Source organism: Pleurodeles waltl, chromosome 12, assembly GCF_031143425.1.
Source record: "Pleurodeles waltl isolate 20211129_DDA chromosome 12, aPleWal1.hap1.20221129, whole genome shotgun sequence".
NCBI classification, from domain to species: domain Eukaryota; kingdom Metazoa; phylum Chordata; class Amphibia; order Caudata; family Salamandridae; genus Pleurodeles; species Pleurodeles waltl.
This window is the reverse complement of record NC_090451.1, coordinates 350503213-350527210: the sequence shown is the minus strand read 5'-3', so window position 1 is coordinate 350527210 and position 23998 is coordinate 350503213. Positions and strand designations below refer to the sequence as shown.

Genomic DNA, 23998 nt, shown 5'->3' with positions numbered 1-23998 from the left:
ACCTCACACCTCCCCCTGCAGGAACTGTAACACCTGTCGGTGAGCCGCAAAGGCTCAAGCCTGGTGTTACAGTGCCCGAGGGCACTCCAGCTAGTAGAGATGCCTGCCCCTCCGGACACAGCCCCCACTTTGGCTGCAAGTCCGGAGGAGAAAATAAGAAAAACAAGGAGGAGTCATCCTCCAGCCAGGACTGCCCCTAAGGTGTTCAGAACTGAGATGACCCCTTCCTTGGAAAATCCTCCATCTTACTTTGGAGGATTTAGCCCAATAGGATTAGGGATGTGCCCCCCTCCCCAAAGGGAGGGAGGCATAAGGAGGGTTTAGCCACCCTCAGGGACAGTAGCCATTGGCTATTGCCCTCCAGCCCTAAACACACCACTAAATTTAGTATTTAGGGGCGACCCTGAACCCAGGAAAACAGATTCCTGATGACCTGGGCAAGAAGGACTGCTGACCTGAAAACCCAGCAGAGAAGAATTAGACATCAACTGCTTTGGCCCCAGCCCTACCAGCCTGTCTCCAGACTCAAAGAAACTGCAACAGCGACGCATCCAGCGGGACCAGCGCCCTGTGCCAACTCAGAGGACTGCTGTGCAACCCAGGGGACCAAGAAACTCCTGTGGATAGTGGCTCTGTCCAAACAACCAAGAAGAAACCATCTTTAAAGGGACTCCCACCTCACTCCTGAAGCGTGAGTCCCCAACACTCTGCACCCGACGCTCCTGGCACGTGTCAAGAGAAACCAACACTGCAGCGAGGACCCCCAGGTGACTCCCACGGTGTGGTCACCCCGAGACGACCTCCCCGCACCCCCACGGCAACGCCTGCAGAAAGAATCCAGAGGCTCCCCCTGACTGCGACTGCCCGGACACAAAGAACCTGACACCTGGAAGAAGCACTGCACCCGCAGCACCCAGGCCCAAGAGGAACCAACTACCAGCGCAGGAGTGACCAGCAGGCGGCTCTCATCTTTGCCCAGTCGGTGGCTGGTCCGAGAAGCCCCCATGTGCCCTGCCTGCATCGCCAGAGTGACCCCCGGGTCCCTCCATTGATTTCAATGCAAAACCCAACACCTTCTTGCTGCCCCTGTGCCCACTGAGGGTGTATTTTGTGTGCTTGTTTGGGACCCCCCCCCCCCCCCAGTGCTCTACAAACCCCCCCTGGTCTGCTTCCCGAGGACGCAGATACTTACCTGCTAGAAGGCTGGAACTGGAGCACCCCTAGTCTCCATAGGTGCCTACGTTATTTGGGCCCCTCTTTGACCTCTGCACCTGACTGTCCCTGTGTTGCTGGTGCTGGTTGTTTGGGGTTGACTTGAACCCCCAGCGGTGGGCTGCCTATGCCCCGGAGACAGAACTTGTAAGTGCTTTACTTACCTGCTAAACTAACTTGTACTTACCTCCCCCAGGAACTGTTGAATTTTGCAGTGTCCACTTTTACAATAGCTTATTGCCAATTTCTGCTAAATTGTGTACATTACTGTTTTTATTAAAAGTTCTATACTTACCTATGCCAAGTACCTTACAACGTATGTATTTACTTGAACTCTGAATCTTGTGGTTCTAAAATAAATTAAGAAAATAATATTTTTCTATATAAAATCCTATTAGCCTGGAGTTAAGCCTTTGAGTGTGTGTTCCCGTTTATTGCCTGTGTGTGTACAACAAATGCTTAACACTACCCTCTGATAAGCCTATTGTTCGACCACACTACCACAAATAGAGCATTAGTATCATCTATTATTGCCACTATCAACCTCAAAGGGGAACCCCGGGACTCTGTGCACACTATCTCTCACTTTGAGATAGTATATACAGAGCCAGCTTCCTACACCCTGCAGCTTTTCTCCCTTGGAGCCACTCAGAGGATTCCTTGGGCCTGGCTAGGAGTTCCAAAGCCAGGCCCCGCTTCCGCCGATGGTATCGCAGGGGAGCGGGAAACTGCGGTGTCGCACGCCACTCCCTGTGCTCGCCCTGAGCTCCATGGGTAGCTCTCTCCCTGGATTCTGCACTCGAGAGACCCCATGAAGGTTGCCTGCCCTTCCCAAATGTATGTGTGCCTCACCCCCTCTCCTTACCAGAGGTCTCTCACTCATCTCCACCTTGGGGTGGGGGTATTTGGTCTCGCTTGTGTGGTGCAGGTCCGGTCCTCAATGGAGGTCCCCGCTCAAGACCAGATCACTGGGAAAGGTTCTACCGCATTACCTGGAGTAGGGCTGTGGGTGTCCCTGTGGCCTACAATACTCTAAGAAATCACCATAATCTGCCTGATACTTGTGCAAGTACTCTGGTGCACCCCAAGGAATCCAGTTCTACTATACAACATATAATAGGAGAGCAAAATGCCCTGTCCCCTACGCTGTGTGGGAATAATTGGTGATTTATGGCTTTCTGGTGATATATGGGAGTCACTTATATTCAGATTTGCATACCATGCACAGCAAATATGATCCACATTGTTTTTGTCTTCTGATTGGCGTATAACCTAGTGACGTATGTCGTTCTGCCTTACATGCATTGGGATGATATTGTTTTATGATATATGTAACAAAAGTAACCTTTCTCCTTTTGCCTTACTGTGATGTTGTGACATGGTGCAGCTCGCTCACTGATGACGTAGGATAAAAAAATGTAGAGTGTGAGAATAGTTTCTTTCTAGTTGCACTCATGATGATCATGGTGATTTGACAATTGCCTGCTTGACAAAGTATTACTGATTTATGTTGTTATGGTCTAATGATGTTTTATGCAATGCAGTATATTTTTAGACAACTTGTTGTGGAGTTTTCTTTGTGTGTATTTATTGCGTTACTAGTGTGTGTGTGTCTTGTGCAAACACTTTACACATTGCCTCCGGGATAAGCCTGACTGCTCGTGCCAAACTGCCAAGGGGGTGAGCATGGGTTATATTGGGTGCATAACTCCCTTGCCCTGACTAGAGTGGTGGTCCCTGCCTAGCTAAGGTGCGTACCCTAGACGACCAGGAACCACATTTCTAACTTTACTTTCTCAGGAGTCTGCTCCCAACCCTCCTTAGCCAAGCTAAGAAGTCTCCCGACAGAGTGCCCATACAGAGGTTTGAAGGGGCTGAAGCCCACTCCCATCTGGGGTACCTCCCTGTAGGCAAACAGTAAACAGGGCAAGATGATAGCCTACTTTCTCCTCCGGTAGACTCCTGATCATGCCTTTCAGGGTCTTGTTGAACCTCTCAACAAGCCCATTGGTTTTTGGGTGGTAAGGGGTGGAGAACTTGTAAGTTACCCCACACTCCTTCCACATGGATTTTATATAAGCAGACATAAAGTTGGTACCTCTGTCAGACACCACTTCCTTGGGGGATCACATGCGGGTGAAAATCCCCATGAGGGCTCTTGCCACTACAGGTGCAATGATGGTCCTGGGAGGTATAGCCTCTGGGTACTGTGTACCATGATCCACCAGAACCAGGATAAACCTGTGACCAGAAGCAGTCTGGGAATCCATAGGCCCAACGATGTTGATGCCACCCATTCAGGGGGTGCTAAAGATGGGCAGGGTTTCTAGGAGAGCGTTCAGCTTCTGTCCTGTCTTCCCACTGGCCTTGCAGGTCACACAGGTTCTACAAAATGTGTCTGAGGAGGTTCTCATTTTGGGTCAATGAAAGTGGGGGACAATCCTTGCATAGGTCTTGTTGTGTCCCAGGTGTCCTGCCAGGGGTATCTCATGAGCCAGCCCCAGTTTTTAATTCCACCAAACCACAGGAGCACAAAGGGGTCAAGTATGAACAATGAGACCTCAAAACACCTTTTGTGTCGTAACCACATGACGAGAAACAAGAAGGGTTCCTCTCTACAGATCAAGGAAGTGGCCTTGAACAGCAATGAAAGCGCACAAGAAGAGGCGTGGCAGGATGGCAATGGCAACTTGCAGGATGAGGCTACAGGCTAATATTCTTCAAGGCCTATGCTGTGGAACAAACTTGCGATTAGAGGGCTACAGACACGTATGGGGTCCAAATAAAGGAGGAGCAGATGTACTCTTGCTTTCTCCTGCAGACGCCTATGCCGACCTGGAAGAAGAACCTGTATCTCATGATGCTGCCATGCATCTTGGACCAAAGAACGGAGGCATTTTGAGGACCCGTTTCCTTTAAGGTTGTCATCTCTAGAGTCGAGAAAAAAGTGCTAGCACTTGACCACAACCCACCACCAACGTAGTAGCTGTCTCCATAATCATCACAACAGCCAGTAAGAGAGGGAATGACCCTATGTCCACAGAACAACCGGTGGAGTATGAAAGTGAGAGGGTGGAGAGGGTAGGTAGAAAGCTGGAAAGAGGGGCTGCAATTCAGGGGAGAATTTTGAATTTTGGCGCCCTCCTCAACCGCTATGACCATCAACAATGGAAGGAAATTAAGACCTAATGCAGCATCTCCCAGAGCAATAGCAGAAGAGAGCAAACGTGATCAGACAACAGGGCAAGATTATCACAAACACCTGCCTAATGTTGGCCCTCAGAGCAGCAGACACCACAAGCAGACAGATGTGCACAGGGACAAAGCTAAGGAGGCACGGGTGGCTCAGAATTTCAGAATTCAAGTCAGAGGTACAGGTATCTTTAATCAACCTACTGTTCACAGGAGATCATCTGTTTGGCCCGGCAGTTAATAAGGCCCTCCAGTAGACAAAGAAGGATAGTGAGATGGCAAGAACAATGAGGGCATTGCAGTTTTGAGGGACACTTAAATGAGGGCCATGCCAGCAAGAAGGCCAACAGGTAGAGGTGCCTTCCAGACTGACACACCCAAACAGCATTCTGCCCTCCAGGGGTCTCATAAGCACTTAACCCACAATGGCAAAACCCTCTGCACCACAAACGCCTTTTTGCTGCAAGGCACAAGGGAGAGATCATACCTGTAGATGTGCGTAGTCTGCAGCCAAGTGCCTCACTCAGTCACACGCTCAGTAGTAGAATGAAGAATAAGGAGGCTCCTGAGGGAATTAGAGGCAACCACCAGAGGCAAATGGATGCTAAACATCATATAACATGGATATTGCATTGAACTGAGTGGGGAAACGGCACAGCGGAAGAGAATAATCTTGCCTTCAACAAGAAGTCGAAGAGCTCTTACACAAAAAAAGGTATAGAGAAAGTACCAAAAGCTCAGTTAAACATGGGCATACACTCCGGTTACTTCCTGGTGCCAAAGACCAATACTGGACTTAAGATTACTAAACAAATATGCAAAGACACAATTCTTCAACATTGCACTCCAGGAAGTGATACCATGATCACTGTGGATAACATGATCACTGTGGATCTCAAAAGACATCCAACAACTCATCCTGATAAATCACCAACACAGATATTACCTCAGATTCGTCGTAGACAAGGTACATTGCCTATTCAGTGGGTTGCCATTTGGGATGAAATCCACACCCAGGGTGTTCACAGAGTGCCTACCAGTTGTGGTCGCATATGTAAGTAGCTGGAGGAACCACATATAGCTTTACCTAGACGGTTGGCTAGTAAAAGCGAGATTGTGAAAACAATGCCAGAGGGACATACAAACAGTTATGCTAAAGATTCACAGGCTAGCGTTCACCAGTACCAGAACCAGAGAAAGTGTTTCTGGGTGCAACATTGCATTCCAAGAAGCAAACAACCCCAGTGTACAATGGATCTCTGGCATTGAAAGGACAATCTCTCCTCTAACTGACTGGACAGTTTCTGACAGTGAAAACTGATGCAACTAATAGACAGGATGTTGTCCTGCATACCGCCTATCTTACATGCCATATTACATATGTACATTGTACAAGGGTGGCTCTCAAGCAAATGGTAACAGGCAACAGGGAGTTGGAAGCATCTTCTGGTTGTCACAGAAGCAGTACAGACAGAGATAAAGTGGGGGCACATAGAGAACATAACAATAAGTATACCCATCAAGGCACTACTCCAACAGTGACCATCACCGTGGATACCTCCCACACAGGGTGGTGGCACACATGGGATAACTCAACATCAGTGGAATATGGAACCACACAGAAGCAGTAGAATGCATAAATGTGTTTGAACTAAATACTGTCTCCATAGCACTACAGGCCTTCCATGCCCCTATAAGAAGGAAAGCAGTCCGGGTGCAGACAAACAACACAACCACTATGTTGTACCTCAAAAATCAGGGAAGTATATATTCTCTCAAAACTGGCCCAAGAAATCTGGCCGTGGATCTTTCAAAGACACATAGACCTGGTGGCAATACACCTGCTATAGGTACTAAATGTAGAGGCAGACGTGCTAAGGAGGCAAAGAAGCTGCTTACACAAATGGAAACTAAAAGAACAAATGCTGAAGAGTGATTCAAAGGGTGCCGGGGTACACCAATGATTTTTCTTTGCGACTCTGGACTACTCGGAATGCCAAGACCTATGTCAAGTATCCACACCATCTGTTGAGGGAATGTCCTATCAGTAGATTGGTCAGGTACATTTTCATTAGCTTTACCCCCCAATTCCTCTGGTTCCACTTATGATAAGCTGTCAATTACACTAATCATGTTAGTGCCACAATGGGCAGCACAGACATGGTTTTTGGACCTAATAAAGATGTCACAAAGAGCAATAACAAAACTACCACTCTCTGAAGACCTCCTCACAATGCAGAAGGGACAGATATGCCATCCGGAACCATTTAGCTTCTGGCTGGTAGCATGGCTCCTGAAGCCTTAGAATTGGGACACTTAAGGTCCTTTGCACCAGGTATTAGAGGTTAACACATGTCCAAAGGAACGATGGCAAATTGGTTAGCGTAAACAACATAGGCATGTTACAACAGCGCAAGAGTGACATTGAAGGAGAGGCTGAGGGCTCATTGCTCAAGGAAAAGGGCACAAAACTTGCCTTCCTGGCAGACGTTTCCATGCAAGACACATGTAAAGGATAGTCATCTATACATACTTTCAAGAAATGCTGTTGTGCTGACCGTCATGGCAAGGGACAGCATGGGAGAGGCAAAAGGTTCTAAAGCATCTGTTTGCAAACATGCACTGATTTCAGCCCCTAAGCCACTCCACCATGCTCTGGGAGGGGAATACTGCTATAAAATCAATGCACAAGATGTGAAGCCAGAAAAGAATCATGGTGCAAAACTAAATGATTACTTACCTGCAGGATTGCTTTTGCAGCTTGAAGAGTTTCCTGGATAGACATTGGACCTGCCCTCCTCAGAAATGAGAGTGGTCTGATATACAAGGTCATTACATTAGGATCAGTAATTCAGTAAAAGTAACACGGTAGAAGGGACACTGCTATAACCTGCTAACTGAATTTATTTGTAGATGCCTTTTGCTTTCTTCATAAATAAGGGGTATAATGAATCACAAGATCCTGCGAGGAATGACATGTAGAGTAGAAACGAAAAGGTTGCAGAGTTTGTATACTGCGCAAAAAAACTCCACCTGAGGCTTTTCTCCTGCATCAGTTCTATTTGAAAATAACACTTCTGAAGCCTTACATAGTCCCGGTTTTAAGTACTCGAGAGTTATTTATTAAATAAGAGAGATTTTTTTTTGTGTTATTGCATCCCCACAACTTTTATGTGAGTTTTCAAGGTAGCCAATCTCGAAGAGAACAAGGAACAGATGCATTTGTCAACAATGAGGCTTTCAAAGAGGCTGGAGTCAGGTTGTCCAAAGTGGACGTAATCTTGTCTAATTACATCTCGTAATTAGAGGGCTCATGTTTGTTGGAGGTATTATGGGAATGTTTGCCCAATTACGTTTCTTCATGTGTCTCCTAATATATAGGAGAGATCTCCCCAGGGGAATTTTACTATAATTTAAAAAAATTAGACGATTTTTGTTCCATCCAACATCTTAAATGAAAAATATTTGTGGGCTATGATTACATTGGTAATAGCCATTTAATAATAAAAAAAAATTGTGTGTGTGACATAACCAGAAATGTGGTTGCTCTTTGATTATCCTACGATTGATTTCCTTGTTTTTTAGGTCCCACCTCAGTTTTAGAGCTTCTGACTGAGAAGGACAGAGATCGAATCAAAGACTTGAAACAGACTGTAGAGCTGCAGAAAGCAAAGGCAAAGGATTTGGCACTTCAGGCCCTAAAAAGCAGATTCCAATCGGACTCTACAGAAATAAATAACATCCAATCATCTGGGGTTGCCTGGGGATCGTCAGATGCTCCTTCCGACTTCCAGCCATTTGCAAAACATCCAGAAAAGCAGAAGAGATATGCTGATTATATTGCAAAGCTGAAAGAAGGACAGAAAGGTAGGTGATATTCATAGAAATTATATTTGTAGTTTATTTAGTTCATAAGGTTTCAGTTCGTAATAATTGTCACATGTTTGTGCTTTTTATTGTCAGTAAATCTGCTGTCCTTCTGCACTATATCAAATGTTCAGTTTATATTGCACTGTAATTAGGATAAAGGAGAACCAAAGGGTCTCCGCAGTAGGATTTATGGGTTTGGCTGGTTGGGTCTAAACCGTATGTCCTTGGTTCCTGTTTAAAAGTTTCTTTCATTTTAAGAATGTTAATGATAGGCATTATCATTAGTGACAGGTCATTGTCATTAGTAACAGATTCAAATCACAATTAAATGGCGACGATTGTGATGTTCTCATTTAGCGTTTAGTAAAGACTAGAATTATTAATTGTAGAAGCTGCTCTGGATTAATATTTTTGTCAAAAACTTAAGTTTATTGACTGAGTGGGTTGGATTTGCACGTGCCGCCTTCTTTAACACAAATTAGCAAAGTTGTACATTTGAATCATCTCCTACCTAGTTTGCCAAATAAAGTGTGTATAAGAGAAGGTGTTGTGCATGTTGGTGCATAGGTCTGCTTCAAATAAGAAGTGGAATCATGAACACAAAGGTCTGTTTTAAAAACATGATGGCCTTGCTATTGTATAATGAAGACAAAGATGAGAGAACCACTTGGAAAGAGGTAGTTGGGCTGGAGGTTGAGGCATAAGAATGGTGTTGATATGACATGTTTGCGAATGTGTTTTGTCGTTGGTGGGAAAATAAACATTGTATTTGTGCTTCTGTTTGTGGGTTGTGTTTATGAGTGGCCGGGTAGGGATCTCTGTGTGTGAACACGGGGTCGGTGAATGGCATGCATTCACATTGTGTAAATTGTGTGAATGTACATTTTATATGTCTGAGTGAGTGTATGTCATTAGTGCGAAAGTGTTGTGTATATTACAGTGGTCAATGTGAAATGTTTGAATGAAGTATGTGTGATTTTGTGCCAATGGTGACAGTGCGAGTTATTAAAGATGCTTGTAGAGGTAGAGTGGACGCCACAGGCACTCCAATCCAATCCAATCCATAATAAGATTAGAAAATGTTGCAGAAGATTGCGGGAGACATACCCTGCTTTGAAAACTTAAGCAAGTACAGATTCACATCTATGGGAAAGAAATCAGTGTTAGCCATTATAAGTGATATTATTTTTACATTTTTTTATAGACCCAAATGCAGCTTGGTTTCACAAAGAATGGCAGACATATCTGGGTAATGGGGTAAAGAGGTTGTAGCCAGAGGATGGCTATGGTCTATTTAGATTTGAAAAACGCTTTCATTTTGTTCCTCTTAGAAGACTTTTGAACACATTGGTGTGCCTTAGGAAGGCAGCTGGTTTGCCAAAGTAACTGAGTTAGTACTAGATGGTAGCGTCTGCTGGTTATAAGGAGTCTGTTGTGGGTAAATTGAGGTGATTTCACACTTGTTGACCCATGCTCTTGAATGAGTAGATGATAGATAATTATGTCCATCTTAAGTTGATTAAAAACCTGTCAGTGGATTGCTAAATCAGTGATAGTGGAAAAATTAGACACATTTTAAAGAAGTAGGAGGAATCAGTTTAGGTTCAATGCAGATGTTACACCAACATTTGGAGGAGCACTACATCAAGTTAGAGTAGGGTTTAAGGGTCGCCAAGCAGAGGGATGAAGATAAGGTTATATCTAAAGGCTTGAAAAAGGCTAAGCAACGTGGCAAGGCCGTAGCTTTGGGGATATGTTGGTAGAGGGTCAATAAGTAGAAAGAGGCAGATTGTGATATACAGTTGGAAAACATTATTGATGAGCATCCATCTGGCTTGGAATGACCATTAATGTAAATCATATATCCAGTTGGATAAAGCCTTGTGTAGACAATCTAGAGATAGGCTACCAAACAGACATATTTTAATTCACACCCTCAATGAGATGAGGCTCAATATTCTAAATCTAAGAATTCTGAAGAGAAGGATGGACAGGAGATTTTGAAACTGATTCACAGTTCTGACGGCATTGCACGTTTTAATTCTAATGTGAGAGGTTCACGTTTGTTTTTGGAAGCACAGGAGTAACTTGAAACACATTTCCCATAGAAAGGATAATAGTATTTGTTTCAAAAGGAGAGAGCAAACGGTTTATACTGCTCATGAAAATGATTTGTTTGTTAATTTCTTCCCTTGTTTTTGCTTTGCATATAATTACATTTGAAAGTAACATTCAAATTCTAATGTTGTAATTTAAAGTGCATTTGTTAGATTACACGTATTTAGTGAAACGTAATTAAATGTCCACATTAGATGCCCTGGAGAGCTGTTCTGATCTGAGTATGACAGAATGGGAGAGAAGGAGGGAACAGGATGAGTTTATGCGTGCAGCAGTGCTATACAAATCCTCCAGTTCAACTTTGTCCGGCAGATTCACCCGTGCCAAGTATGAAGATGACGCAGATAAAGTGGAGGTTCCGAGAGACATAGAGGTACCAGTTTATTACAGTTAAAAGTGGTTTGTTAGTAGTGAACTCCTAAAATATTTGAGGATCAAAATTACGTGTCATGATTACATCCTATGCAAAATATTGGTGTGTTTTAAAGATAAATTAAAAATACTCATTAGCTGTAAACCATTTTACCCACAGGTTATTGTGTCTCCAGTGAGTTTTTAATACTGCATCCAAGATTGTGGCCAGCAGATTGCAGTCTACTGTGATTGCAGATGCTGAAGGAAAGTCACCACTTCGTGATAGCAGATGCTTGTAAGAAGTATCTTCCCAAGACAGAAGGGAAGGGAAGACCAGAAGGACGACAGCAGTACTTTATAATTATGTCAGTTAAACCACCAAATTCATTTGGGAACTGCTAGCTTCTAATTAGGATTAGGATTTAATTATTTTGTGATGTCCCTTTCTACATTTCCCCTTCATTCTTCAAAACTGATCCACAAGTGCTATGCTTGTATGTTCCGTTGCCTAAGTACATTGGGTTCCTTCACTACCATTTGCCTTTTATAGCCATACATTTTTGGATTTGTGGTACCTTGGACACCAGAAGAGTTTGTTGCACAGAGGGAGAGAAATCTCTTCAGATTTGGAAATGGTTTCACTGGGTCCTCTCAGACCATGGTATATTATAGGTCTAGCAGAGGACAGAGAAAGTGGTTACTAACACCTGGCTATGCTGATGTATCACCTTCCAAGAACCTGCTTTGAGTTATCTGATGTTCTGAAGAACTGTTAAGGTCTAAATCTTCTGGGGCTTGGCCCAAATTTCATTTAGGACCAAACTTTACTGGGGTTTGCTCAGAGGTGTCTAGGAAACAAGGGCCTACCATTGCATCTTTTCTGAGGTGCTGCATTAGTCTAAATCCAGCAAAAATGTTGACAACACATTTTTCTGTACTGTGGCCTTTTAGCCTAGGAAGATCGACTAGCTTTTCACATGTAATTCGGATTCCTATTTGCCCCAGAAGCATGATAGTGCCTCATACATGCATTCATTCTGGAGACATTTCCATTATGAAATATAGAATGAGCTATATTGCTTTGTGTGTAAAGAAAGTCAAGGCAAAATATCTTGTACTTCTTTGAGTCAAGTATGAGAGCTTTCAAGGTTCTTTACATCTCCTTCACCCAGTTTGTTGCCTGAAATGGAATGAAACCAAGATGAATATCTAGTATGCATTGTCATGCAGGTGTTGTATGAGGTTCTGTACTCAAACATAAGGCCTTTGGGGTGAACACATCTGGAATGTCAACAGTTCTTAATCTGCCACCTTGTTAGTTAATGCGGAATCCGTATATTTAATTTGAGCCAACCAACGGTTGTAATTTCCTACTAAAGTGCATTCAATGATGTTCCACCACTTTCAGATCCCTCTGGAATAGGACAGCCACCAATGCAATATCTGTAGCACTTAATTGTGAAATAAAATGTAGGGAAAAATTGGGGGCAACATAGGATGGGATCTTCATATAGGACTGATCCTAAAGGTACCAAAGGAGTGTAAAGCCTAAGAGGAACGATCAGTTAAGCTATTAGAAATGCACCTCTTTAAGATCTCTAATTGTGGCTGCTCTGTGGCAAAACATGGAACAAATCAGCGATAATAATCTAGGAAATCTAAGGAAAGCCTCAGGTTTTTCTTGCTGTTTAGAACACGTCTGTCTCTAATAGCTTGAACCTTATCAACCTGGTGTTTAATCAATCCTTTCCTTAAAATGTACACCAGATATCACTCTTTGTTTGCCACTCTTTTCATGATTAGTAGGAAATCCTGATTCATGTAAGGTCGCACATTTCAGAGATGTTGAAGGCTAGAAGGCCACTCTGGACTATAAATAAATATATAAACCAAGTATGCTGACACATTTAATGAGGTTTTAGAATGGTGTTATTCTGTCTTTGAGAAGTGACTAGAGCTCCATCAGGAAGGAAGAACTGTACATAGGTAAACCCCAGAAGGGGTAGAAAAGTTGTTTCTCCTGATTTGATGGGGGCTAGTGCGATTTGCCAGTAGCTGTTCTTGATAACAATAGTGGTAAGATATTGATCTTGCTCTAGTTGTTCAATATCTTATCGATACTGAGGCCTGTATATGGATCAAACCTGGTTGTGGAATTCACTTTTCTAAATCAATATAAAAACATATAAACATTTTTGATGTACGTACTAGGGTTAGAGGACAATTTCATGGTATACAAACGATCTCAATTTTGCCTTTTCTTAAGATCTTTTGTACTTCCTTTTCATCATCTTGTCTTAGAGTGTCAGGTATACGATAGGGACAATTTCTGATAGTTATTTTCTTTAGTATGTGTACATAAAGTTCTATTAGACGAGAAAAGACTTGTTTTTCTTAAAGTGACATGCGCCATTGCTCTAATCAGGTTTCTTAATCTTCTCTTTCAAAGTTAGTGAGATAATTTTCCATGATTCAGGAAAAGCAGAATCATTTTCATGGGTCAACTCCACGTCATCTGATGCTGTGGAAATGACCATTAGGTGTACTCTGTTTCTTTTTATTTGATGGAGATTTCTAGATGCAGCTTCCTTACCATAGAATATTACCCAGTCATCAGACTGGATCAGGAAAATTATGAGCACTCCCCATGTGTGCTGGTAAGTGACATTGTTTTAGCTCCGCATGGTGCCAGCACCAGAAGTGACTTGAGGTGTGCCTATATAGGCCACACCCGAGCATGCTGACTTTAGTTCCCATTTTCCTTGCCACCAGCGTGGATCAGGATGAGTTCCCCACAATTATTTTTTGTCCGTTTTTTTTTTTTTAAATGTTTTGTCAAAGTTGAGTGTTCTTTTTTTCTATCTGGTTTTGTCGAAGATGTCTGAGAAGAAACCGACTGGGCTCAAGCATTATGGTGCTGGTCACTGACAGATGTCTGTGACGGACCCCCACTTGGTGGGTCTGCTGTGCTTAGAATGGGATCATAACTCTTCTTCCTGCACGGAATGCAGTTCTTAAGGTAAGCACAAGAAGTCAAAATACTCTTCGACTTTGCTTTGGCACTCCCATTCTTTGGACGCCATGAGGGAATGTTGCCACAGATCCAGGCCCTGCTCCTAGTCTGTCCCTGTGGAGTAGGTGTCTGGCACAGAGTCTGCTCCACACTTTACCGAGTTTCCCATAACCAGAGTAACCCCTACCCACCCAGGAGAATTTCATGAGGTCATGAGCCTTATTTCTTGAGAGATTGAACCCTCTGGTCCTTCGGGCCTGTTAGAGCGCCTGACCTTAATAAGTAAACTTACAAGGGGACGCGAATAGGCAGATGAACCTTTTGACTCACAATTAAGATGTTCTTACCATCACTCCAGGACATAATCAATACACAATAATCAACAATCATTAGTAATCAATAATCAGTGGAGTCAGTAATTGTCACGCACCATGACCTTTCAGTCATGAATAACCACACCTTTAATAAAAGTTTAGAATGTTTATTTCCCTGGATTAACAATGCTGAGGTCATGTAGATTAACCTAAAAATCAGATGGAACACATACAGAAACAACAGTGGGTGTCCAAAGTGGCGGAAGAAACACAATCTAATCAAAGCTTGAACTACAACACATTCTAAAGTTATGGTGCAAATCAATAACAAAGTCAGCTGCGTCAATGAAATGAAGTACATGAAGTTTAGCAGAGAAATTCATTAGGCATCAGTCCCTGTTATCATAGGTGAGAATCCTTAACTAACGTCAGATTAGCATCAGCATGTTGGGCTTCATGCAAAACAATTTAGTAACACAAATTTGGAAAAACATCGAACTATGGTTCTACCAAAACAGCGCAGTTGGTACCTAGAAATAAAAAGCAAATATGCATGATAATCGCAGTTCAGAATATACCTATCCTCAGGGTGGATCAGCAAAGCATCAGGCTTCAGCATCAGAAATTATAAAAGGGCAAGGTCATTTTTTTTTTTAAATCTGTTTATTAATCGTAACATTCACACAACAGTACATTGGCTGTTAATAATTTTGCGATCCATTTGCTTTCTTATATAAACTTGCACAGCATTATTACACAATAAGGTGTCAAAAGGAACGAAGAGAAACGAAAAAAGCAAATATAAAACAACATGGAAATACAAAAAGAGAAAAAAAGAAAAACTAAAGGAGCTTTCAGCTTGAAAACTATGTATTAACTAATTGCCAATTAAAGATGCAGCTAATCACTATTAATTTCATTGCTAGTATAGGCAATCCCCAACAAAAAGGGCAAGGTCATTAAGCATTAAAATTAAGCACGTCTCTTATCAAGACGCATAAGAAAGTAATAACCTTTCAGTCAGGAATATATGGGCAGTAGGCAGTCTTCTCTAAGAAAGAGTGACTGTCTACTCTCTCTGCAGTGTCGTTATATTAAAATTACCTAAACTATCACCTAATTCCCTATTGGTCAGTTAATCGTATGTTCGCACTCTGTCCAATAAAACTACTATCCCAAATCTATGGATTCTAATATTTCTCTGTTCTCATATTGTTGATTGGTTCATCTTGCGATGTCCTCATCATCCGGCTTGTCAGATAACAATATTGTTGCAGCTTCTACTCTAGTCAGTATCTTCATTGTTCTTGTTCTGGGAAAGTCAGTCTCACACACATTATGCAGGAACATCATCTTTTAGCAGTCAGTTCACACAAAAAGCTTCCTTTATGAACACATTTAAACAATACAATAGAGATTCACAGTTTAACTCACTTGGTCAGCATTTTTACTAAATGCTAAGAAATACAGCTTTACATAGGGCCTGGCAAAATAGGCCAAGACACTTGCTAAGTTAAGGCCTACAATTAACAAAGCTAAAGCTAAATTCATAACCCTTAATGTGACATATTACTGCATTAGTCTAACATATATTCAATATTTCATAAATATTAATCATTGATTAGTACATTTCGTTAACATTGGTGGCCATTCTTCCTAATCACATTTTCAAATGCATGCATTATTTTTCTACGTTATTTCATTTTCTACATAAACTTATTATTCAAAATACATAAACACTCATTAATCATTTTTATAAAGACACCCGTGCTAGCAGGCCCCATGGGTTTGGAAGGGTCTTTGACTGGAACTCCACAGGGAAGTTCATCATTGGCACCAGTTGGGCCCTCACGATCGATTGGCATATCTGGATCGGCCCAAGCCACACCTTCATAACCTCCTGCAGGGACTGTTCCAGTAGTGCCGTTCCCAGCGGCGTTGCCCCCATCGTGATTCATGACTCCATTACAGAGCAGACTGATGTCGACCAGGCCCCATGGGCTGAATTCGAGATAGAGCCCTATTTTCCTGGTGTGCCCTCTGAGGAACACAAACGGAGGGTAATTGAGTATCCACATGGTAACTCCTACCCCCACGCAGAAACCATGGCCAGTGACATCTGGTATGAGGATTTGGCTGATACCAGTGGCCTGGACACCTCACCAGACACTGGCCTTTTGTCTCCTCCCACAGTGGCTATAGAGGAAGGGGCTTTTTATGCATTGGTGGTCCAGAGGGAGGCTGAGTGCCTGGACCTGCAGCCGCCCATGGTCGCAGTCAAGATCAGTGTTTTGACAGTGGTGCTTCAGCTCGGGGTATCCTCATCAGAACCCTTACTCCCCTTTAATTAAGCTCTCACAGTTGTCCTTCTTGGAGAGCCAGCCTTCCTCTCCCAGCACCCCACCCCAGAGAGCCTGGTAGTCCAGGCCTCAATGTCCAGGATAAATCCTGGTGCGTTCCCTACCACACCACCGGATAGGAAATAGGAAAGGAAATTCAAGATGGTCACCTTCGGCAAAAGAATGTTCTTTTCCACCTGCGGGCTATGAACACTGCATGGTTATTGGGCTATTATTAACGCAGTGTGTGGGATATGGTTGCGCAAGGGCTGCCCACGGTCCCGAATGAGGCCCGGGCCATACCCTCCCTAGCTATTGCTGGTGGGCGGGATAGAGCAAAGTTCACAGCCAGATGTGGATTGGATACGACTAACTCAGTGGGCAGAGCCATTGCTTCCATGGTACCACTTCAACATTACGCCTGGCTGACAACAACTGGCTATCCAGGGATGTCAGACAAGTGAGTGCTTCAGATCGTCCAGTGTGCCTATGCCCTCCCATTCCAACAGTCCCTGCTGCCCTTGCCACAGTCCACTGATCGGCAGAGGGAGAACCACCTTGCGCTATTGTGACAAAGTACTGGCTCTTCTGACCTAAGGAGCCATTGAGAAGGTCCTGGTTTCAGGCATAGGTCATGGTTGCTATTGCTGCTATTTTCTTGTGCCAAAAAGGATGGAGGCCTCCATCCTATCCTATAGCTACACCCCCTCGACTATTTCCTGAAAATTAAAAAATCAAGATCCTCACTTTGGCTCAGGTTCTGCCTGCCCTCGAACTTGGAGACTGGATGGTAGACCTGGACTTGTAGGTTGCCTTCTTCCACATCCCCGATGTGCCTGCCCATAGGCTTTACCTGTGGTTTACCAGTTCGCTCTGCTCCCCTTTGGTCTTACCGCTGCTTTCCTGGTGTTCTCAAAAGTGATGGTGGTGTTAGCAGCTCATCTTCGGAGGTCAGGTGTGTCAGTCTTCCCCAAACTTAGGGACTGGCTGCTGAAGACAGGCTTGCCCTAGACAGTCGTCTCCAATCTCCAGTCTTCAGCGGACCTTCTGCATTTCCTGGGGTTCACTATCAACATGCCTGAGTCACTGCTGACTCCCTCTCAGACGCTACCTTCCATTGAAGTTGTTCTAGATACATTAAGGTTTTAGGCTTATCCTCTGGAGCAGAGTCCATGATATTCTGACTATGATTCCAAAGCTTCAGTCTCTATCCTGGATTACGGTAAGACTGACTCTGAGCCTGCTGGGTCTCACGGTCTCCTCTATCCTGCTGGAAAAGCATGCCCATTGACATATGCGGGACATGCTGTGGGATCTGAAGTCCTAGGGGGCAGATAATTAGGGAAATCTCTCAGAACTGGCCTAGATATTAGATGGAACAGCAAAAGATCTGCAGTGGTGGCTCATGGACCATGATTTGGTCAATGGCAGACGCCTCTCGCCTTCCCATCCAAAGCTCATGATAGTGACAGATGCAACACTTCTAGGTTGTGGCGGCCATCTGGGAGAGGTGGAGATCAGAGGAGTCTGGTCTGTGGCGGAGTCACAGCTTCTCATCAGCTTATTGCAACTGAGAGCCATTTGCCTGGCAATGAAAGCCTTTCTTCCTTCCATCAAGGGAAAGCTGGTTCAGGTGATCACGGACAACACCACCGCCATATGGTATTGCAGCAAGCAGGGCGAAGTGGGGTCGTGGACTCTGTGTCAAGAGGCCCTATGTCTATGTACCTGGCTGGAACATCAGGCCATACTTGTGGATTATGAATGAGAGATAGAATCTCTCCCAGACAAGGCATTGCTGAAGGTAACTTGTACTTCTCTACATCAAGAGGCTCCTCCCACATTTTAAAAGGTTTACCTGGTACTTTTGTTCATTTCTCCATGAGTATATATGGCATTCAAGAGATTGGTGGTTAAGTATATGTGGTGAGCACATCCTGCCTTCTGGAATCTCTTCATTTGGATAGGGGTTTGGTGAGTTACCAGCAGATGTTTTTTCCATGCACCTCACCTCCAAGTGGCTCTCTTTGGCACTTGAGGCACCTTTTGCCCTCACCACACATGCTGTCCCTTAGTAGATGCAGGTGGTTGCTGATTGGCCGCCTGGATCACAATACGCCTGACGACCTCAACCAAAGTGTAAACCCTTTGCCCAACCTCTGTCATTTGTCCTTCCTTGCTGAATCTTACGTTCACCCTTGATGGCACTTGTTACTATCTGCTATCTCGTCGTCCTTGCCCTCCCTCTTTTTATTATCCTCTGGTGTACAAAAATGTCCCTTTCTGATGTGGTCAGTCCCACTTTTTATCTGGTACCTGATGCAATTTTGACTGAAAGTGCACTGCTTATGAGGTCCCCAGTGCCAGATCTCTTTCCCTAACACTGGGCAATTGTTCCCCAATTGACCCTACCTTTGGCACCCCATGAGTCCCTAGTAAATGGTACCCCTAGTACTGAGGGCATTGGTACCATGAGGGTCCACTGTATTGTGCCACCTCAGGTACCCCTCACCTAGCACATGTAGACTACCATTGCAGGGTGTGTGTCTTGGTGCAGCTGAAATGAAAACATGACATGGCACACAGCCTGTGTGCCATGTCCCCTAACACTGCATGCAATATATGTAAGTCACCCCTACAGCAGGCCTTACTGCCCTAAGGCAGGGTGCATTCTATGACATGTGAGGACATATCTGCAAGAGCAGATATGCACCTGCTATGTCTTTGTCGATTCTTAGACATTGTGAGTGGACAGAGAAGCCATTTTAAGTGCATGTGCTGGACAGTGGTTAATACCAGTTCCCCAACTACATGATGGCTTCACTGAAAAAAGGGATGCCTGGTGTCAAACATCCTGTATTAATAAACCCTCACTGATGCCATTGATGGATTTATTAATACATGCACCCAGATGGCACCTTAGAGGTGCCCCCTGAAAACTTTCCAACTACCAGTGTGTGGACTGACTAGTCTTAGCCAGCCTGCCACCACAGACACGATTCTGACCCCCAAGGGTGAGAGCCTTTGCTCTTGGGCAGTCAGAAACAAAGCCTGCTCTGGTAGAGGTGTTTACACACCCCACCCAAAAAGATGGCCTGTGAATCTGCATTCCAAACAGATGGCCTCAAAGAAGCCCACCGCCCTTGATATGCAGATGGCTTCACTCAAAGGAGAGATGCCAACTAGTCCCCACCCCCATGCCCCCCCCCCCCCACACACACTCCCGCCACCCCAGGGCCCATTTAGCACCTAGACAGGCGGGAATTTTAATATTCATAGAGATGTGTCCACCCCTCAGGTCAGTCGACCCCTAAGGTGCGTTGCTGGATGTGGGCACGATATTTAGAAATCTGACATCTTGGTGTTGGCTAATTTAGGAACTCTGGGACAGGGTTGTGCCCACCTCCCACAGGAAGTGTTCATATATGGGGTGTAATGACCCCAGTGGTAAGTAAACCATTGGCTACTACCCTACACTACCCAAAACGTACCTATATTTTCAGTATTTAGGGGAACCCCTGGCACCAGGAAAGCAGATTTCTGCTGACCTACGAAGAAGGACACCCAAGAGCTGCAAAAGCAAAGACTGAGGAAGAAGCATCTGACTTGGCCCCAACTTTGCAGGCCTGTCTGCTGTTCCCACCGATTTGCACCAAAGTGGACTTGTCATGCAAGCTGCTGCGCATCCAAGAGCCTAGGAGGACTGCTTGCGTTCAATAAAGACCCAGGAACTGGGTAGCAGAGCTGCTTCCCAGGATCTTGCAGGCACCCCAAGAGACCCTACAGGACTCCAAAGCGCTAAAATCGCCACCGGACAGCACCACTGCACCCAAGCCCACCCCCCCCATCTGAGTCGAGGTGGGCCAGTGGTGCTAGCGTGGTCCCCAGCCTTTCCAGAGACAAAGTCCATTGTGGGTTTCCCCACTGCGATCTCCACACCGATGTCTGCAGCCTCTTTGTGCAGGCCCTACCCTGAACGCTTCTGGTGACAGCAACCAGACGGTCCACTGCACCCAGACGCCTTGGACTGAGGAGAAGAGGACCACTGGTGTCTCTGCGTCCCCCAGGCTTGTGAAACTTGAGCCCATCTGTTGGTTTACCTGGACTGGTCCCCCAGTCCACGCCTGCAGTCTGCTTTTGTTGGCCCTCTCCACTGCCACCAGTGACGGACACCCAATGGTCCAAGAACCCTCTGCATCCGGACACCCTGGACCAAAGAGAAGAGGACCACTGGGGTCTCCACGTCCCTGAGCATCGCAAGAATCGAGCCCACTTGTTGGCTCACCCTGACTGGAACCCCAGTCCTAACTTGCAGCCTCTTTTCAACCAGACTGATCCCCATTTACTAACACTGGGCACCTGGTCACCAGAGTGCACCCTGGTGTGACCTGTTGATGTGGTCATGACCCTTGCCCAATACTTACATAAAGTCCAGGAGATTGGTCCTGTAAGTTGCTCTTCTATACATGAATGCAGTACTTGTTTTTCTCTCCATAGGATAACATTGGCACTTTTTAAAAATGCACTGTCGACTTTTAAAACCAGAAAGTATATTTCTTGCAAAACATACTTACCTGATCGTATTGATTCTGGTGCCTAAAAATATATAAAGATACTTGTTATTTTTGTAAATTGGTGTGGCTCTCCTGATTGAGTCATGTGTCTCATTTATTGACTGTGTGTGCTTGCAGATGTCTAAAACTCCTCTCTGATAAGTATAAGGCTGCTTGACCACTCTACTCCATAAAAGAGCACCTTCGGATTGCTAGAGCAAGCCCCGTCCACTGTTAAGGGAGCCACGGGACTCTTTGCACGATATATATATATATATATATATATATATATATATATATATATATATATATGTTCGATGGCATGTGTAGCTGCAGATACACATGCTGTGCACATCCCGCCATCTGGTGTTGGGTTCGGAGTGTTACAAGTTGTTTTTCTTCAAAGAAGTCTTTTCGAGTCACGAGATCGAGGGACTCCTCCCATTTCGGCTCCATTGCGCATGGGCACTCCATCTTAGATTGTTTTTTTTACGCCATCGGGTTCGGACGTGTTCCTTTTCGCTCCGTGTTTCGGGTCGGAAAGTTAGTTAGAATCTCGGAAAAATCGTCGGTATTGTTTGCGTTCGGTATCGGGTTAGTTACAACAGATCGACACCGACTTTTGAAGAGCTCCGGTGGCCCTTTGGGAATTTTTTCGACTCCCCGTCGGGGCCTGGTCGGCCCGGCCATGTGTCTCTTCAAGGCTGATGGAACGGACCCCATTCCGCTTCTGCCCAAAATGTCATAACAAGTATCCGTATACAGATCAGCACCTGGTCTGTAACTTGTGTCTGTCCCCAGAGCACAAGGAGGATACCTGTGAAGCCTGTCGAGCGTTTCGGTCCAGGAAGACCTTAAGAGACCGAAGAGCAAGAAGACTGCAGATGGCGTCGGCGCCGACAGGACAAGGGCGTTTCGAGGAGGTAGAAGAAACCTTCTCCATCCAGGAATCGGACTCGGACGAGCTCGATCCCGAAGAAACGCCGAAAACCGTGAGTAAGACGTCGAAACATAAAACTCACGAGAAAACAACAAAAGCCCAGGGGACGCCACTGCCAACAGGCCATGGCTTAACCCGAAAAATAGGTGACCGATCATCGGCACCGAAAAAGGGCACGCTGGTGTCGAAGTCATCCGACTCCGGTCGAGATACCTCCACACAGCAATCTCGGGCCCGAGACAGCGGCTCTGAGCAAATTCGGCACTGAGACAGCGCACCGAAATGGGTCGGCACCGAGAGACTACGACGCCGAAAATAAAAAAGGTTGCGTCTGAACCGGAAAAAGTTGCCGAAAAGGTTTCGATACCGAAACATCCGGCCTCGGAACCGAAGACAAGTTCCTACACAGAAGAACAAGGACTGTCCTCACAAATGAAAACACATAGATTTGGACAGGAACTAGAGACAATAGAGCCAGACTACACCCAAAGAAGGCTCCACATTCAAAAAGAAACAGGGAAGATCAGCACTCTCCCTCCTATTAGAATGAAACGAAAACTTGCCTTCCAGGAGAAGGACAAGCAGCCACAGGCTAAGGTGGCTAAACAAGTAAGCCCGCCACCGTCTCCACCACGCTCTCCGCAACCATTGCCTGTAGCCACACCACCAATGATGCAATCCCCGACTCATACGGGGATGAGTCAAGACGATCCATACGCGTGGGATCTTTATGATGCGCCAGTGTCAGATAATAGTCCGGACTGTTATCCAGCTAGACCGTCACCACCAGAAGATAGTACAGCCTACGCACAGGTGGTGTGAAGGGCAGCGGCTTTTCATAATGTCAACCTGCATTCAGAGCCAATTGAAGACGACTTTCTATTTAATACGCTGTCGTCCACACACAGCCAGTATCAAAGTCTCCCCATGCTACCTGGAATGCTAAAGCACTCCAAACAAGTGTTTGAGGAGCCTGTAAAAGGAAGGGCCATTACTCCAAGAGTGGAGAAAAAATATAAACCGCCACCAACAGAACCCGTGTACATCACGCAACAGCTAACACCGGACTCAGTAGTAGTAGGGGCAGCTCGCAAGAGGGCGAACTCACACACTTCAGGAGATGCACCACCTCCAGATAAAGAGAGTCGTAAATTCGACGCAGCAGGAAAAAGAGAGGCGGCACAGGCAGCAAACCAGTGGCGTATTGCTAACTCACAGGCTTTGTTGGCCAGGTACGATAGGGCTCATTGGGACGAAATGCAACACTTTATAGAACAGTTGCCCAAAGAGTTCCAAAAAAGAGCACAGCAAGTAGTTGAAGAAGGACAGAGTATCTCAAACAATCAGATACGGTCAGCAATAGACGCTGCAGACACAGCTGCTAGAACTGTAAACACAGCAGTGACAATAAGGAGACATGCATGGCTGCGTACATCAGGATTCAAGCCGGAAATACAACAAGCCGTGCTGAATATGCCATTCAACGGACAACAGTTGTTTGGGCCGGAGGTGGACACTGCCATTGAAAAACTTAAAAAAGACACAGATACGGCCAAAGCCATGGGCGCACTCTACTCCCCACAGAGCAGAGGCACATTTCGAAAGACACAGTTTCGGGGGGGGGGGGTTTTGAGGACAAAGCACAGAACCCACAACCTCACAAACAAGACCCACTTACCAGAGCCAGTATCAGCGGGGAAGTTTTCGGGGACAATATAGAGGGGGACAATTCCAAAAGAATAGAGGGAAGTTCCAAAGTCCCAAAACTCCTCAAAACAAGCAGTGACTTCCACGTCACAAATCCCCAACACATAACACCTGTGGGGGGGGGGGAGACTAAACAAGTTTTACAAACATTGGGAGGAAATAACAACAGACACTTGGGTCCTAGCAATTATCCAGCATGGTTATTGCATAGAATTTCTCAAATTCCCTCCAAACGTCCCACCGAAAACACACAATATGTCAAAACAACATATAGATCTTCTAGGACTAGAAGTTCAGGCATTGCTACAGAAAGAAGCAATAGAATTAGTACCAAGCCAACAGAAAGGAACAGGAGTTTACTCTCTGTACTTTCTCATACCCAAAAA

The 23998-nt window shown here is 45.0% G+C and overlaps 1 protein-coding gene across 1 annotated transcript in view; it reads left to right on the top strand.

Annotated features, from left to right (window-relative positions):
• Positions 1-23998, top strand: part of GPATCH1 (G-patch domain containing 1) — a 258011-nt gene that overhangs the window by 119036 nt on the left and 114977 nt on the right. Inside the window, exons 11-12 of the mRNA XM_069216538.1 lie at positions 7990-8271; positions 10587-10765. Coding sequence (XP_069072639.1) covers positions 7990-8271; positions 10587-10765 — 461 coding nt within the window. The remainder of the gene's footprint in view (positions 1-7989; positions 8272-10586; positions 10766-23998) is intronic.